This window comes from Nomascus leucogenys, chromosome 22a (genome assembly GCF_006542625.1).
Source record: "Nomascus leucogenys isolate Asia chromosome 22a, Asia_NLE_v1, whole genome shotgun sequence".
Lineage (NCBI taxonomy): Eukaryota > Metazoa > Chordata > Mammalia > Primates > Hylobatidae > Nomascus > Nomascus leucogenys.
In genome coordinates, this window is record NC_044402.1 from 2,828,024 (window position 1) to 2,845,262 (window position 17,239).

At 48.0% G+C, this 17,239-nt stretch overlaps 1 protein-coding gene and 1 pseudogene across 3 annotated transcripts in view; one reads left to right on the forward strand and one right to left on the reverse strand.

Annotated features, from left to right (window-relative positions):
• Positions 1-641: 641 nt before the first annotated feature.
• The window catches only part of CDC42BPB (CDC42 binding protein kinase beta), a 127,436-nt gene continuing 110,838 nt past the window's right edge, over positions 642-17,239 (forward strand). For 2 of the 3 annotated variants that reach the window (XM_030803936.1, XM_030803937.1), the window contains exon 1: positions 646-1,267. In XM_030803936.1, the coding sequence (XP_030659796.1) occupies positions 1,093-1,267 (175 nt within the window). In that variant the 5' untranslated portion in view covers positions 646-1,092. Of the gene's footprint in view, positions 1,268-17,239 lie in introns of all 3 variants that reach the window. The other variant, XR_004028013.1, reaches the window with a different exon arrangement.
• LOC105737958 lies at positions 16,087-16,713 on the reverse strand (annotated as a pseudogene).

Consider the following 17,239-nt stretch of genomic DNA (forward strand, 5'->3'; position numbering starts at 1 on the left):
GGGGACGCTGGCTCCCGCCTTGGCAGCAGCCCCCACAAGCCTGGGCCCTGACCCCACACCGTCTGGGCCTCAGTCTCTCATCGGTAAAGTCAGGGGTAGGGCCTGAGTCTTCCAGGACCGCTTAGAGCTGGGACAAGCCGTTTTAAATAGCCCACACCCCGCCGAGGCCATCAGAGCTGCGCCTGCCGGGCCGCCCTCGACGCCCACCTCGGCCGGGCCGCTCCGATGCCCCGCAGGCAACATGGGCCCGCGGGCACCGCGGGACGGGGCTCGAGGGCCTGAGATCGCGACTCTGCCTCTCCGATACTTGGGGTCGTCTTCGGCCCCGGAATCCGCGACGCGCGCGGTTGGACCCAGAACACCGAGGGCACCAGGTCCGCAGGGCGAAGGCGCACACGCCCACCAGGCACGCCCTGCGCATGCGCGGGCCCCGCAATCTCAGCGGCGCACTCGCCCCGCCCCGTCCTCCCCGCGCCGCTCCCCGGGCCCGGCCCTGCCTTCCCAGCATCCCGGCTCCCTACGGCAAGCGGCGAGGCCCGAGCCCGCCGGGAGCAAGGAGCCGGGCGCGGGGCGGGGCGGCGCGCTGAGGTCAGCGCGGCGGCGGCCGGCCCCGCAGTGGTTGGCTGCGCCGGTGCTGGCCGCGCCCTGGTTGGCTGCGGGCCGCGGGGCTGGGCCGCCGGGTCGGGGCTGGGGTCGGGGCTCGGGCGCCGGCCGGGCTTGCGCAGCGCTAGGCTCCTCGCCGCTCCTAGTTTGCGGCGGCGGCGGGGAGGGCGCGGCCGCGGGCGGGGCTGAGGGCGGCGGGCGGCGGGTGCGCGGCGAGGCGGGGGCGGGCCGCCCGAGCTGGGAGGGCGGCGGCGCCGAGGGGAGGAGAGCAGCCCATGGACCCGCGGGGCCCGGCGCCCCAGACTCTGCGCCGCCGGGACGGAGCCCAAGATGTCGGCCTAGGCCGGGGCGCGACGACGCGGACGGGGCGGCGAGGAGGCGCCGCTGCTGCCGGGGCTCGCGGCCGCCGAGCCCCCGAGGGCGCGCCCTGACGGACTGGCCGAGCGGGCGGCGAGAGGCCGGCGCGTCGGGAGCGGGCCGCGCGGCACCATGTCGGCCAAGGTGCGGCTCAAGAAGCTGGAGCAGCTGCTCCTGGACGGGCCCTGGCGCAACGAGAGCGCCCTGAGCGTGGAAACGCTGCTCGACGTGCTTGTCTGCCTGTACACCGAGTGCAGCCACTCGGCCCTGCGCCGCGACAAGTACGTGGCCGAGTTCCTCGAGTGGGGTAAGTGCGCGCCGGCAGGGCCGGACCTGCGGCCCTGCGACGCCCGCGCCCCATCCTGCGCATCCCCACGCCCGCCCCTCCCCGCCCGGACAGACCCTGCCGCCCTCCTGCCCACCCAGCCCGTGGGCTTCGCCTCCTGTCGCCCCGGTAGCGCCCCCAGGCCCGCTGCGCATCTCTCTCCAGCCGCTCCGTTCGTCCTCGTCCCTCCGCTAGCACTTCATCCCTCCTTGCCCTCCCTAGCCTCGACATCCGCGTTCGATCGTCCCGCCCCCTCATCCTGCCCCTTGGAGCCACATCCTACGTTCCCACTCCCACCCCCTCCCCCCCGCCGGGCCCTCGCCCTGGCCGCTTCCTAGATCCACCCTCCGAGTCTGGATATCATTTCCTGCAGGACTCACTGGGATATCCGCCCCCGCCCCCGCCCCCGCACCTCGCCTTTGGGGTCCAGAGGCAGCGTAGAATTAGTTCCCTTTCGCCACCCCACGCTCCTCTGCGTTGTGGGGGCAGCTGGGTGTGCTTTCTGCATCTGCCTCGCCCACTGCCCCGTGGGACCCCCTTGCATCCCCAGGGAGCCCAGCTCTAACAGCCCCTCCTGGGTGACAGCCTGTCTACATCCCGTTGTTGGCCAGAGCCTGAACACCCACTTTGCTGTAACACCTTGAAGGGAATTTTAAGGTTAAGGCTTTATTTTAAATAAACCGTGCAAGAGGACTTTTTTTTTCAATTCCAATTCTGCTAGACCTTTGTGATATTTGGAGGGGTAGCTGGAGCTATCACTTAAAAACTTTCTTATCTGAATTTTGCATGCCTTCTCTAGTTCGTTCGGGATCTGTAATGTTTTAGTCATTGGTCAGCTAACCTATTATGCTTTTTTAGGACAAAAATTTGATTAAACCATTTAACGATAATTAGGATCCTAAAGGCAGGTAAAAGTGCAGCTTGAAACTCTCTTACTTCATCTCTCCCTAACAGGGGTGTGCTGTCAAGACGCTCAGACTATCTCACCTAAAACCACTAAGAGGAGGAAATGCATATGTTCAGGCCAAACCTATGAAAACCTTATCCTTGAGTCATTTGCGTCACTGGGCTAGGACTGTTCAGTTTGAACCAGTAATTTCTAATCTTTGGGGCTGATAAAGCTGATATTTATACGAAGAAACAAATGAAAGTGTTCCACAGTGAGGCCTCCTACTCTGCCACATTGGTAACTGGAATTTGGAATTTTGTTTACAAATAAAACTTAAGTTGCAGTATTCTTTAGAGGGCTTCTGTTGGGTTGTTCTGTAGTGAAATGTTACGCGGTATCTTGTGAGAGCAGCAGTAGAAAGAGGCCCTGAGATCAAGGACAGCCTGTGATGCTTTATTTCCGTGGGACCACCACTCTTGGTTACTTGTAGTATCAGTAAATTAAGAGTATTTGCTTTCTAGCGTCCTTTGTCAGTGACATGATTTCCAACTGAATAATTAATTGACTTCACCGTTGCTTTGAAAGTGAGGTCTTTGATGCATGTTAAAATCTGAATATTTTGTTTACTGTTTCTTTCTTTTTTTTTTTTTTGGAGACAAGAGTCTCGCTCTGTTGCCCAGGCTGGAGTGCAGTGGCACGATCTCGGCTCACTGCAACCTCCACCTCCTGGGTTCAAGTAATTCTCCTGCCTCAGCCTCCCGAGTAGCTGTGACTACAGGCACGCACCACCATGCCTGGCTCACTTATGTATTTTTAGTAGAGATGGGGTTACACAGTGTTGGCCAGGCTGATCTTGTATTCCTGACCTCAGGTGATCCACCTGCCTCGGCCTCCCAAAGTGCTGGGATTACAGGCGTGAGCCACTGCGCCCAGCTTGTTTACCGTTCCTTTGTGATCACTCGATCTTGAAACCGACACAGTTCCACTGTCAGGTTCAACTTGGTGCACCACCTGTGAGTGTGACTGGGAAGAGGAAGCAGAGGGAAAGTCGGTTTTGCTGGGAAGGTGTGGTCCCGCTAAGCTCTGGCCTGGGACCTAGAAGGAGATTAGTCTGAGGGCGAGGGCCCTGTGGGCCATTGTGCAGCCACCTCTCTCCGCCAGGCATTACTGGTGGGCTTCCCTGGAGGAAGCTCTTCTCAGCATGTGTGGAGGTCGTATTTTATGAGATCTGACCTTTCCAAAGCTAAACAGTAACTGTGTGCCATAACATAGACATATTTTCAAAGTTGTATTCTGGCTCTTTGGAAATAGTGATTACAAACTATTCTCTTAGGAACTCAGTTTACACAAAAGCATAAACTTTCAATTGTAGAGAAGAATGGACTTAGAAGGTGGTGTTTTAATGAAATATCAATATATTTTACAAGTATTTAAACTCATTTATGTTAACATATACATCATTGTAACTCTAAGTGGTGTATTTCTAGTTAACGTGTGCAGTTTAGTATTTAACGTTGCTTGGAATTGCCTAGTTGTTTCGATTGGAAAGCACAGAATAATGTTTTTGAATAAAACTGTTTATAGAGCAATATTAGCTACTCCAACTTCCAAGTGGAATTACTTCTGCTCAGGAAACACATATAGGCTGTCAATCCGTGGACTGTTCAGTTTTTGGGTTCACCACTCCATGACATTTGAAACCTCGAATATGTCGATTCCTGTCACGTGGAAAAGCCAACCTTTCCCCACTTCCCAAATCTTGCCAGGTATTTAATGACAATTGTGGAGAATTCTTGAAACTTAAGGAAGAAAAGTAGCTGATTCAGCCCAGATTTGGAGGCTTAATGGGGAATATGTGAGGAAATTTGGAAAGTATAGGTAGTAAACTTTTTAAGTTTTAAAGGAAGATTATGGCCTGGTGTGGTGGCTCATGCCTGTAATCCCAGCATTTTGGGAGGCCAAGGTGGAGGATCGGTTGAGCCCAGGGAGACAAGACCAGCCTGAACAACCTGACAAAACCCAGTATCTATAATAAATATAAAAATAAAATTTTATAAAAATATAAAAATTAGCTGGGCATGGTGGCGCGCACCTGTAGTCCCAGTTACCCTGGAGACTGAGGTGGGAGGAGCACTTGAGCCTGGGAGGTCAAGGCTGCAATGAGCAGTGATCATGCCACTACACTCCAGCCTGGGTGACAGAGCGAGACTGTCTCAAAAATAAAATATTGTTTTTGGCTCATATTTTCTTATTGCCACAGTGGTTGCATAGGACAAGAGTCATTTCACCTTTTTTGTGTTTTTTTTTTTTTTTGAGATGGAGTCTCACTCTGTCACCCAGGCTGGAGTGCAGTGGCGAGATCTCAGCTCACTGCAAGCTCCGTCTCCTGGGTTCATGCCGTTCTCCTGCCACAGGCTCCTGCCACCATGCCCGGCTGATTTTTTTGTATTTTTAGTAGAGACGGGGTTTCACTGTGTTAGCCAGGATGGTCTCGATCTCCTGACCTCGTGATCTGCCCACCTCGGTCTTCCAAAGTGCTCGGATTACAGCTGTGAGCTACCGCGCCTGGCTGAGTCTTTCAACTTTCATTGTAGGTTTTTGCCTTTAATTTTCCTATAGCTTGATTGGTTTCGTCTATGAAAACTTGGACCTTAATGCCCTGCTTTGCATGTATATTTCTTTTCTTTTCTTTTTTTTTTTTTTGAGACAGAGTCTCACTCTGTCGCCTAGGCTGAAGTGCAGTGGTGCGATCTTGGCTCACTGCAACCTCCGCCTCCCGGGTTTAAGCAGTTCTCTGCCTCAGCCTCCTGAATAGCTGGGATTATAGGTGCCTACCACCACGTCTGGCTAATTTTTGTATTTTTAGTAAAGGTGGGGTTTCACCATCTTGGCCAGGTTGGTCTTGAACTCCTGACCTCGTGATCCACCCGCCTCGGCCTCCCAAAGTGCTGGGATTACAGGCGTGAGCCACCGCACCCGGCCTTGCATGTATATTTCTTTAAGCTATTTTGAAAATATCTTGATACCATTTGAAGCAGAACATATGAAACACTTTACGGACAACGCAATGAGATGAATTTGTTGTCTTTCATCTTTGTCATATACAAATACTGTCTCGTGTTAAATATTTTTCCCACAGCTTATTTGTAACAGCCAGTGTTGCATTTGGATGGAGCTGATGTTTGAAATCCTAGCCTATGGGCATTGGCAGGCCACAGTGGTCCTCTGCCCTGGCTGCTGTGTGGCCTGCAGACCAGGAGGAAGGCCTCAGGCTTGATGCTGGTGTCACAGGCGGACTGTGGGTTTCCAGTTCCCAGTCCGGGCATCTTCTCTCGCGATGTGCTTCCTCTTCATGAATAGAATTAATCCTCCTAGTCTTCCGGGTGGTTCCTCGTTTGTGGCTTTTCTTACCGTGAGTGTGACAGTATCTTCTCACGGTCCTCCTCCATGGATGTGAATGCCCATAGCTGTTAGTGTGGGAATGGCCAGCCCAAGGTGTGAGTGGGATGATGCCACTGAATTTAATAAGTAAGGCTTAACTGACACGGTGCTAAACATCTCATAATAAAAAGTGCTGGGATTACAGGCGTGAGCCACTGTGCTCAGCTCAAATGCATTTTTATCTTAATGATTTCTCTGGATAGAATGTTTGCATAACATGGGAACACTTTTTAAAAATAACAGACTTAAGAAGTAGATGTTTTGACTAAGATCTGAATTATAGGGAAATGTTAGGATCGCATGATAAAAATTAGTTTTAACGTAATTTAGATCATTGTAGATTCTATGGTAGCTGTTTGATGCTTCATAGCATGAGATAGGACAGCTGAAACCATTAAACATTAACAACCCAGCCCTACCTTTTCTGTCTTAAAACTTCAGGCCAGGTGTGGTGGCTCACACCTGTAATCCCAGCACTTTGGGAGGCCAAGGTGAGTGGATCAGGAGTTTGAGACCAGCCTGGCCAACAAGGTGAAAACCCGTCTGTACTAAAAATACAAAAATTAGCCGGGTGTGGTGGCGTGCGTAGTCCCAGCTACTCAGGAGGCTGAGGCAGGAGGATCTCATGAACCCAGGAGGTGGAGGTTGTGGTGAGCTGAGATTGTGCCACTGCACACCAGCCTGGGCAACAGAGCAAGACCCTGTCTCCAAAAAAAAAAAAAAAACCTCTTCCTTCCATGACAGTTGGGCTTCACAGTGAGCAGCAGTGTCTCTCTTAAATCCAGACTTCAAAGAAATAAAATTAGATTGAAAAGATAGTTCTCACTTCAGGATACCACTGTGTGAGCTACCTGAAAAAGTTTAAAATGTGCAGTGAATTGCCCTTCAGGCAAAATACTCAAATGCATGTAAATTACAGAACTCACAACACTGCAGGGTTGACGGAGAGCTCCTCTGCTTGCCTCCGCCCTGCCTCTTGTCGCCAAGCCAGGTGCCCTTAGATGTCTCCTGTTTACACTGACGTTAGTGATGCTGGATAAACAGGCAGGCACACAGGACTGTTAATTCCAAACTATATTAAATACAGTGAAACTGTCAAATGCTTTTCTCTGAAAAGAGACAGAAAGCTTTTTTTTTTTAGCTGGAAGAGACCAAAAACAATGTTACCATGTAATCTCATCCCAAAACCCATAACATAACACCTATTAGTCCTTGACCACGTTTGTTTGATTCTTAGATTCTTAGTGTTATGGGATGACAGTATGTTATGGTTACCTTAAATGTGTGTGAGAAGCTCACAGAAAGGCTCTCTTGCTAATGAGAATGGACGAGAGGAAACACCCTCTCCTTAAATCTAAGATCAGAAGCGTTTTGGCAATGTGAACTGTGTGTAGTAATCTTTCTTCCCCCCCGCTCCCCCAAATAGACTAGCCACTAACTAGGAGATAAAGGTCAAGTTTCAGTTTGATTTTAAACAATCTGTGTTGGGGGTTAGGTTTTTGGTTAGTTTTATTGATTGGTAGGTAACTGTGGCAACAAAATTGTTTTTTGATGAAAACTGCAAAAAATCGATATGTAATAGAGAACTTTGGATTTTTGTTTTTCTTAGGAATTAGAAATTCAAAGATAAATTTGAATGGAATGATATAATTTCATTCAAATTCTGTCCTTGGATTGGAGTCTCTTTGGAGAACATTTGGGACCTATCATAAGGTGATTCCCAGTGTTAATTTAGGTGATGATTTGCCTGTCCTCCAAAATCGCAGAGTCATAGGTTGGAAAACTGTTAGGAATTTTTTTTTTTTTTTTTTTTTTCAAGACAGGGTCTTGCTCTGTTACTCAGGCTGGAGTGTAAGTGGCTCTATCATGTGTCACTGCAGCCTTGACCTCCCAGGCTCAGGCAGTCCTCCAGCCTCAGCCTCCTGAATAGCTGGGACTATAGGCACACACCCCTACACCTGGCTAATTTTTTAACTTTTGTGGAAACGAGGTCTTGCTGTGTTGCCCAGGGTGGAATTAAACTCAGGCTCAAGTAATCCTCCTACCTTCGCCTCCCAAATGTTGGGATTGTAAGTGTGAGCCACTGCGCTCCGCTACGTTAGGAATTTGGGGAGGTCATGTTAACCTGCCCTCCAGCCCGCTCCCCACTCACGTTGGGTAAACCAGGTTCTGAGCATTTTTCCTAACCGTTTCTGGGCAAGCAGCCCTGTAACCAACGTTTCTGTCCTTCACAGGACTGCGGTCAGCCTCAGGCCTCCTTGCAGGTGCCTGCTTTGAAATATCTTTATTTTATTTTAGCCTTTTCTTTCTATTCTCATTGTCAGTGACTTAGCTAAAGCTCTCAAGTCCTCAGGCCTAAATGAATGCCTTTCCCACTTGAAGTTTTAAATACCTCTGCCAGATCAGTCTCAAACTCTCTTCATCACTCCACCTTTCCAAAACTACAATGCCTTCATATTCTGTTGCCTTTAAAATAAAAAGTCTGATATCCACAATTCAATATTAGAATTTGAAATTGACCCCAAAAGACGCATCTAATCTTAGTTTTAGAAGTTAAGGTTATGGCCAGGTGCAGTGGCTCACGCCTGTAATCCCAGCACTTCTGGAGGCCGAGGTGGGTGGATCACAAGGTCAGTAGTTCAAGACCAGCCTGGCCAACATGGTGAAACCCTGTCTCTACTAAAAATACAAAAATTAGCCAGGCTGGTGGCGCATGCATGTAATCTCAGCTACTCAGGAGGCTGAGGCAGGAGACTCGCTTAAACCCGGGAGGCGGAGGTTGCAGTGAGCCGAGGTCGCGCCATTGCTCTCCAGCCTGGGCAACAAGAGCAAAATTTTGTCTCAAATAAATAAATAAAAAAAGTTAAGGTTAACAGTACTTCCCACCATGCCCCGTGGGGTGATTTTCTTTAAATATAATTTAACTTTTATCAATGTAACACATTTACTTAGTTTTGGAAACCAAGCAGTACTACTGGGTTGTAATGCAAGACGGCAGTCCCTCTACCAGTCGCTTGCTCTGCGCTCCAACTTCCCACAGGCTACCACTTTTAACTCCTCTGTTTGTACTTATCATTTTAGTCAGGATCATATTTAGCTGCCAGTAATGGAGAACAAAGTGACGGTGACTTAAAATCAGGTTGATTTCTCTCACGTGAAGTTGGCGTGTCAGCAGTCAGTGGTGGTTGGACAGCCTTGCTCCAAGAGGCCTCCGGGGCTGCGGCCTTTTCCCACCCTCAAGCCACCATCTGAGACGGTGGCCATCCCATCCTCCTTCAGCCAAGCAGGCCGGGGGTGGGATGTTACTATAGAAGAACCTTGGATATTGGTGGGTGCTTAGCAATGCCTGCCTTAAATTTCATATTTCTGTGTAGCATGCTGGTACTGCTAATTTCTGATTTTTCAATTTTAGACATTGCTGACTTCTGCTGTAGAAGAAGCTTTAGAACTGTTCTACATTGTCCCTCCACTGCCTGAAACACATTCACCCCTTGCTCTTTTTCTCTGTCCCAAATATGTTTATATAATTTTGTTTAAATTGATATTCAGTGTCTACATTCTTATTGTTAGGTAACTGTCTTCACAGCTAAGCCATGTAAGATACAATTTACTAAAGGAAATATTTTTGTGTTATTGGAGTGGATTTTATTTTCTTTTTTTTCTTATAATAATCCCATGGAGTAAATTTTTTTTTTTTTTTGGAGATGGAGGCTCATTCTGTTGCCCAGGCTGGAGTGCAGTGGCTTGATCTCGGCTCACTGCAGCCTCCGCCTCCCAGGTTCAAGTGATTCTCCTGCCTCAGTCTCCCGAGTAGCTGGGATTACAGGCACCCGCCATCACACCTGGCTAATTTTTTTTTGTGTGTGTGTGCCCAGGCTGGAGTGCAGTGGTGCGATCCCGGCTCACTGCAAGCTCTGCCTCCCAGCTTCACACCATTCTCTTGCCTCAGGCTCTCAAGTAGCTGAGACTACAAGCGCCTGCCATCACGCCCGGCTAAATTTTTTTTTTGTATTTTTGCTAAAGATGGGGTTTCGCCGTGTTAGCCAGGATGGTCTCGATCTCCTGACCTCATGATCCACCCGCCTTGGCCTCCCAAAGTGCTGGGATTATAGGCGTGAGCCACTGCGCCCAGCCATGCCTGGCTAATTTTTGTGTTTTTAGTACATATGGGGTTTCACCATGTTGGCCAGGCTGGTCTTGAACTCCTGACCTCAAGCAGTCCACCCGCACTGGCCTCCTAAAGTGCTAGGATTACAAGAGTGAGCCACCGCTCCCGGCCAAATTTTCTTTAGCTTGGTTTTCAATGTGCAGTCATGAATTTAGTGCCAGGCTTTTAACTACAACTCCTTCATTAAACACCTCAAATAATCTTATCACCTTCATCCCTTCCAGGCCTGCCGCTTTTCTATTTCAGCCTGGGCCATGTGTCCTGCAGGCCTGCAACTGAGCAGTCCTCCTCGGAGTGCTTCTCATTCCTTGCAGGGATTCTTTGTGTCTCTTTCCTCTGTTGAATTCCCCTTTCTGGATTCTGTGTTTTGTATCTTTTGGTGGAGTGAATCTTCTAGTAGCTTCCTGAGAAAGAATTCACCGGAGGTAAATTTTTTGAACCAGGTCTGTCTGAAAATTATCTTTTTTTTTTTTTTTTTGGAGACAGAGTCTTACTCTGTCACCCAGGCTGGAGTGCAGTGGTGCAGTCTTGGCTCACTGCAACCTCCGCCTCCCGGTTGAAGCGATTCTCCTGCCTCAGCCTCCCGAGTAGCTGGGACTACAGGTGCACGCCACCACACTCGGCTAATTTTTTGTATTTTAGTAGAGATGGGGTTTCACCATGTTGCCCAGGCTGGTCTCGAACTCCTGAGCTCAGGGAATCTGCCCGCTTTGGCCTCCCCAAGTGTCAGGATTACAGGCATGAGTCACTGCACCTGGCTGAAAATACCCTTTCTTCCCTCACATTTGAATGACACTTTGCCTGGGTACGGAACTCCAGGTTGGAAGTCATTGTTCCTCAGAAGTTTGAAAGCGTGGAGGCATTGCTGTCTACACTGAGAGTGTTGGTAATGAGAAGTCTGAGACCACGATGGTTTCCAAGTCTCTCTGTGGGGCTTTTCTTTTGTAAAATCTCTGGAAGCTTTCAGGGAACTCTTGTTTATCTCTACTGTTCTTTGGTGGGTCTTTTTGATTGGGAGGCTTGGGTCCTTCAGCTCTGGGAAACTTTTGTTGATAATACTGTAGTTTTAATGCTTGTTCTAATTTTTTTTTTTTTTTTTTTTTTTTTTTTTTTGAGACAGAATCTTACTCTGTCGCCCTGGCTGGAGTACAGTGGCATGATCTGAGCTCACAGGAACCTCCGCCTCCCAGGTTCAAGGGATTCTCATGCCTCAGCCTCCCGAGTAGCTGGGATTACAGGTGTCCACCACCGTGCCCAGCTAATTTTTGTATTTTCAGTAGAGATGGGGTCTCACCATGTTGGCCAGGCTGGTCTCGAACTCCTGACCTCGTGATCCACCCGCCTTGACCTCCCAAAGTGCTTGGGATTATAGGTGTGAGCTGCCACGCCCAGCCAAGAACACTTAAAGATGAAAGATACAATGTCAGAAACAAGAATTCAATGTAAGGCTGGGTGCAGTGGCTCACGCCTGTAATCCCAGCACTTTGGGAGGTCAAGGCGGGTGGATCACGAGGTCAGGAGTTCGAGACCAGCCTGGCCAACATGGGAAAACCTCGTCTCTACTAAAAATACAAAAACGAGCCGGGCATGGTGGCAGTTGCCTGTAATCCCAGCTACTCGGGAGGCTGAGGCAGGAGAATCACTTGAACCCAGGAGGCAGAGGTTGCAGTGAGCCAAGATCACGCTACTGCACTCCAGCCTGGGGGACAGAGAGAGACTGTCTCCAAAAAAAAGTGTTGTTGTTCTCAGTATTCCTTTTTATAACATCCTCTTTCTGTTTCATGAAGGCGATGCATTTTAGACACATTTCTCTTTGTTTAATGTTTTATTGATTCCTGCACACATTTGTTACGTAGACGTTTTCCTTTGCCTCCTACCTTGTCTGTTTCCTGCGCGTTCTTTTTCACCTGTTTTCTGCTTTGGTCATTCTCTTTGTTAGAGGCTTCTCTCCGAAAATCTGGTTATTACTGGCTGTCTTTCTGTGATTATGAGTGGGACGATTGGAAACTCCCTGTATGCATGGGGCCAACTTTAGGTGTTGAGTCTCACCATGAGGAAATAGAGCATGGACCCTGCCAATTTGAGGGTCACTGGCAGAAGTTGGTGATAGAATTCTTTATTTTGGGGCTGTAAGTCTCCCCAGAGAGGAGTTTCCAGTCTCCCGCTTGGGGTTTAGGGGTTGGGGGGCGTAGCTGTTAGTTTCTGGGAAAGTGGCTGAGGTGGAAGAGGGCTGGTGGGGAAGGATCTGACTGCTTCTCCCACAGACTTGAAGAGCAGGTGCTCTTTTGTGCCCATTACCCTCAGGTCTTCAGAGATCCGAGCGCCTCTTCTCATTCCCCAGCCTCATTGCCCCTGCTGCACAGTTAAGTTCTGGTTTTCTGGCTTTGCTGAGTTAGATACCACTCATCCGTTTGCTTTTTCCCACTGTGCAAAATCGTGCTGACATTTCTAGTCTGCTGTTACCCCTTGTCGTTCACTTAGCAAATATTTTTTAAGGACTTAAGATGTGCTAGGCACTGCAGCAGTGAAGAAAACAAAATGCCTGTTCTCCTGGAGCGCACGTTGTCCTTGAGGCTCCTGGCGGTGTGATTACGTGCCGCTGTGGTTTCCAGGTGTGCAAGACACCCCAGCTCTCATCTCTGCACGAAGTCAGAGTGTAGTTCCTCTTTGTTTGATTTGGATATGTTGGATATGTTGCTGTTTCTATTCTTACACTTACTTACTTGAAAGAGTCCCCCATGAGTAGAAGGAGGAAATGGGAAGAAGGGAGAGCAGGTTTTTCCTTTTTCTCTCGTGACCGTACAAGTGTTGGAGGAGAGAGAGGAGAAGGGGGTTATGAGAATGTGAAGAAGCAGGGAGTACCTGAAGGAAATGTTGAAAGTGGAAAAACGGTGGCTGGACAGCGCCTGCTCCTCGCATGGCTGGACAGCACCTGCTCCTCGGGGCTGAGAGGGTGCAGGGGTCCCTGTGGAGACCTGTGATGTGGGGATGTTCACAGCTGGGCTTTTGTGACGTAGGAGTTGCCTGTAGAAGCTTCATCTTTCTGGAAATGCTATAGAGCTGTGTTTAACCTGCAGAGCTTTTGGTATGTGGGAAATCACCCATTGAAAATAAACCAGAGCAGAATAAGAAATATTCTTGCCCCTCATCATTCTCTAAAAACATAAATAACGTAGCGAGATGGAAAGGTGACTAGAACTCCCTTACCACAGCACCCAAAACAGCACTTCAGGGTCCTTGCTGTGTTGTACTTCACCCTTGTTAGTGCGAAATCACTGAATTAAAATAATTCAATCTGTCGCTTTGTTTAAAAGATTGGTGAGCCGAATTTATTTTTCAACATTTATTTATTTATTTATTTATTTTAGAGACAGAGTCTCCCTGTGTTGGCCAGGCTGATCTTGAACTCCTGAGCTCAAGGGGTCCTCTTGTCTCGGCCTCCCAAAGTGCTGGGATTACAGGTGTGAGCCACCACACCTGACTCACCTTATACTTTAATTTGAAATACCATTTCTGTTGATGCTTTACTATTGAGAAAGATGTTGATTTTATCAGTGGTTATGCAGCAATCCTTAAAGGTTAATTTTGGAGGCCAGGTGTGGTGGCTCATGCCTGTAATTCCAGCATTTTGGGAGGCCGAGGTGGGAAGATTGCTTGAGCCCAGAAGTTCAAGACCAGCTTCAGCAACATAGTGAGATCCCTGTCTCTGCAAAATTAAAAAAAAAAAAATCAGGGCTGGGTGCGGTGGCTCACGCCTGTAATCCCAGCACTTTGGGAGGCTGAGGCGGGCAGATCATGAGGTCAGGAGATGGAGACCATCCTGGCCAACATGGTGAAGCCCCATCTCTACTAAAAATACAGAAAATTAGCTGGGCGTGGTGGCGGGCGCCTGTAGTCCCAGCTGCTCGGGAGGCTGAGGCAGGAGAATTGCCTGAACCCGGGAGGTGGAGGTTGCAGTGAGCGAAGATTGTGCCACTGCACTCGAGCCTGGGTGACAGAGTGAGACTCTGTCTCAAAAAAAAAAAGGAGCCAGCTGTGTTGGTGTGCACCTGTAGTTCAGCTACTTGGGAGGATTGGTTGAACCCAGGAGGTTGAATCTGCAGTGGGCTATGATTGCACCACTGCACTCCAGCCTGGGCGACAGAGTGAGACTCTGTCTCCAAAAAGTAATAATAATAATTTTGCAGCTCTGTCTTAAATGGACGTTTGTTTTCTAACCTGAAGTATTTGAAGCCAAATTGTTGAAAAGTCTTTGTTTATTAATAGAACAGCTTTCTGATGTACCTTTAAAATGAAACTGGATTCAAATATGTGGGAAATACTGTCTGACTAGCAACAAATTGAGAAGTTACTGGAAATGCTCTATTTCCAGTTTTACCAGTTAATTAAGGTGTCAGGGATGGCATTTATATTATACTGTATCAGAACAAGAAATATTTCTCAAAACATCAGACATTGACATGGTTTTATGTAACCAAAATGATAAGCCTGGATATATTTCCTTCTACAAATATTTTCTTATTTTTTTAAAAAGCAAGATTTGTGTTTATGAAGTTTTGATAATCCTTGTGACATGTTAGGAGGATTTTTAAACAGAAACCAGCTGTCTATCAGCAATATAGAGAAATTTAAGTTGAATTAATACCACTCTTAGTTTATTTTAGTGAAGAAGAAAGGCTTCTCTGCCATTTATAATTACCAGATAAGTTTTTTCCTGTTTTTTTTTTTTGTAACAGCTTTATCGAGATTCAAGTCATGCATGATTTACCTGTTTAAAGCACACAGTTCAGTGTCAGTTTATTTTAGTATGTTCATCAAGTCGTGCAACCATCTCTGCCATCACCGCCAAAGGAACCCTGTACCCTTTAGCTGTCACCCCCAACTCTACCCCCACCCCAGCCCTGAGCAACCACAAATCTGCTTTCACCATATATCTGCCTGTTCTGGGTATTTTCTGTAAGTGGCGTCATATAATACGGGTCTTTCATGACTGACGTCGTGTTGTCAAGGTTCGTCCCATGTTGTAGCATATACAGTGTATTATCCCTTTTTACGGCCAAATAATACTCCGTTGTGTGGACAGCCCTCATTTTGTTTATCCATTCATCAGTTGATGGACATCTGTTTACTTGTTGTTTATTTATTTGGTGTTTTTGTTTTCACATGGAGTCTTGCTCTGTCTCTCAAGCTGGAGTGCAGTGGCGCGATCTTGGCTCACTGCAACCTCCATCTCTTGGGTTCAAGTGATTCTCCTGCCTCAGCCTCCCGAATAGCTGGGATTATGCCTGACTAATTCTTGTATTTTTAGTAGAGGCGGCTTTTGGCCGCCTGGTTGGCTAGGCTGGTCTCAAACCCCTGACCTCGGGTGATCCACCTACCTGGGCCTCCCAAAGTACCTTTTGTTTATTTTTAATACCTATTCTCTGAACATTAACGTACAAGTTTTTGTGGGATATATGTTTTCATTTCCCTCGAATATATACCTCAGAGTGGAGTTGCTGGGTCAAGTGAAGGCTGTGTGTTGAGCGTCCTGAGGAACTGCCAGGTTGTTTTCCACAGCAGTCTGCATTCCCACCAGCAGCCCACAGAGTTCCAGTTTCTCCACATCCTTGCCAACACTTGTTATTTTCTGTCCTCGTGGGTGTGAAGTCGTTCCCATTGTGGTTTTGATTTGCTTTTCCCTAATAGTGAATGTTGTTGAACATCTTTTCATGTGTTAATTGGGCATTTGTATATCTTCTTTGGATAAATGTCTATTCAAGTTCTCTACTCATTTAAAAAATTGGGTTGTCTTGGCCGGGCATAGTGGCTTACGCCTGTAATCCCAGCACTTTGGGAGGCCAAGCTGGGCAGATCACGAGGTCAGGAGATGGAGACCATCCTGGCTAACACGGTGAAACCCCATCTCTACTAAAAATACAAAAGATTATCTGGGCGGGGTGGCGGGTACCTGTAGTCCCAGCTACTTGGGAGGCTGAGGCAGGAGAATGGTGTGAACCTGGGAGGTGGAGCTTGCAGTGAGCCAAGATCACACCACTGCACTCCAGCCTGGGAGACAGAGCTAGACTCCGTCTCAAAAAAAAAAAAAAAAAAAAAAATTAGGTTGTCTTTTTGTTGAATTTAAAGAGTTATTTGTATATTCTAGATACAAGCCCCATATTGGACATATGATTTGCAAATATTTTCTCCCATTTTGTGGGTTGTCATTTCACTATCTTGATGGTATCCTTTGAAGCCCAGGTGTTCTTAATTTTGATGAAGTCTAATTTAACTTTTTTTTTTTTAAACTGCTGATTTATTACAAGTCCTCAAGAGGGCTTTATTTTTTGTTTTCAACATCCTGTTCTTCAGCTTCCTTGTCTCTTTTTGCCCGTATGCCAAAGAGCCGGGCGTCGGCATGGACCATGTGGAGACTAGCAAAGGCTTTGAAATTCTTCTCCTCCGTGATGATTTGGGCTTTCTCCTTCTTACAGACGTTTGGGATGGGCAGGACCAGTCCTGTCAGCTGGGTGGCCAGTTTCAGTTCTTCAGCGGAACTGTCTCCCTTCTTGAGGGCCGAGGGCTTCCTGGGGAAGAGGAGGAGTTTGGGGTGGTGCTCCTTCAGCTGCTGCACCTTGGCCTGCAGGGACTCGGTGGACTTGTACCGCCTCCTGGGATCCAGAGATGCCAGTGGTCCGGGCCGCCTTCTTGTGAATGCCGGCCACCCTGAGCTCTTCCAGGCCGTAGCCGCGGCCGGTGCACACCCTGGTGTGATTTCGCACTGTGCGGCACCACACGATGGGCTGGATGGGTCCCCACGTGGTGTGCGGGGCAATGTGGGGCACTTTGGCTTGCCCGGCCTTGCATCTGTGGATCTTCCTGGCCGGCTGGTTGAACCATGTGGCCATGAGCCAGCTGCCAGTCCTTGTGGAAGTGGGGCTTCCATGTCATTCTGGCTGGGCGCCATGGCTGCCTAGAGCCCTTCTGTGCAGGAAAACAAATTTAACTATTTTTTGTTGTTGTTTTTTATGGTGTCATATCTAAGAATCCATTGGCAGCACAAGGTCACAAAGTTTCATACCTGTGCTTTCTTTTATACCTGTGTTTTCTGTGTTTTCTTCTAAAAGTTTTTTAGTTTTAGCATTTACATTTAGTTCTTTGATCAATTTTGAGTTAATTTTTGATATGATACGAGGTAGAGGGTTTACATTCATTCTTTTGCATGCAGATATCCAGTTGTTCCAACAACGTTTGTCGAACAGACTATTCTTTCCCCCGTTGGATGGTCTTGGAATCCTTGTCAAAATCAGTTGACCATAAATGTATGAGTTTCTTCCTGGACTCTCGGTTGTATTCCATTAATATATATGTCTGTTATTATGCCAGTACCACACTGTCCTGATTACTGTTGCTTTGTAGTAAGTTTTCAAATCAGGAAGTATGAGTCCTCCAACTTTGTTCTTTTTCAAGATAGTTT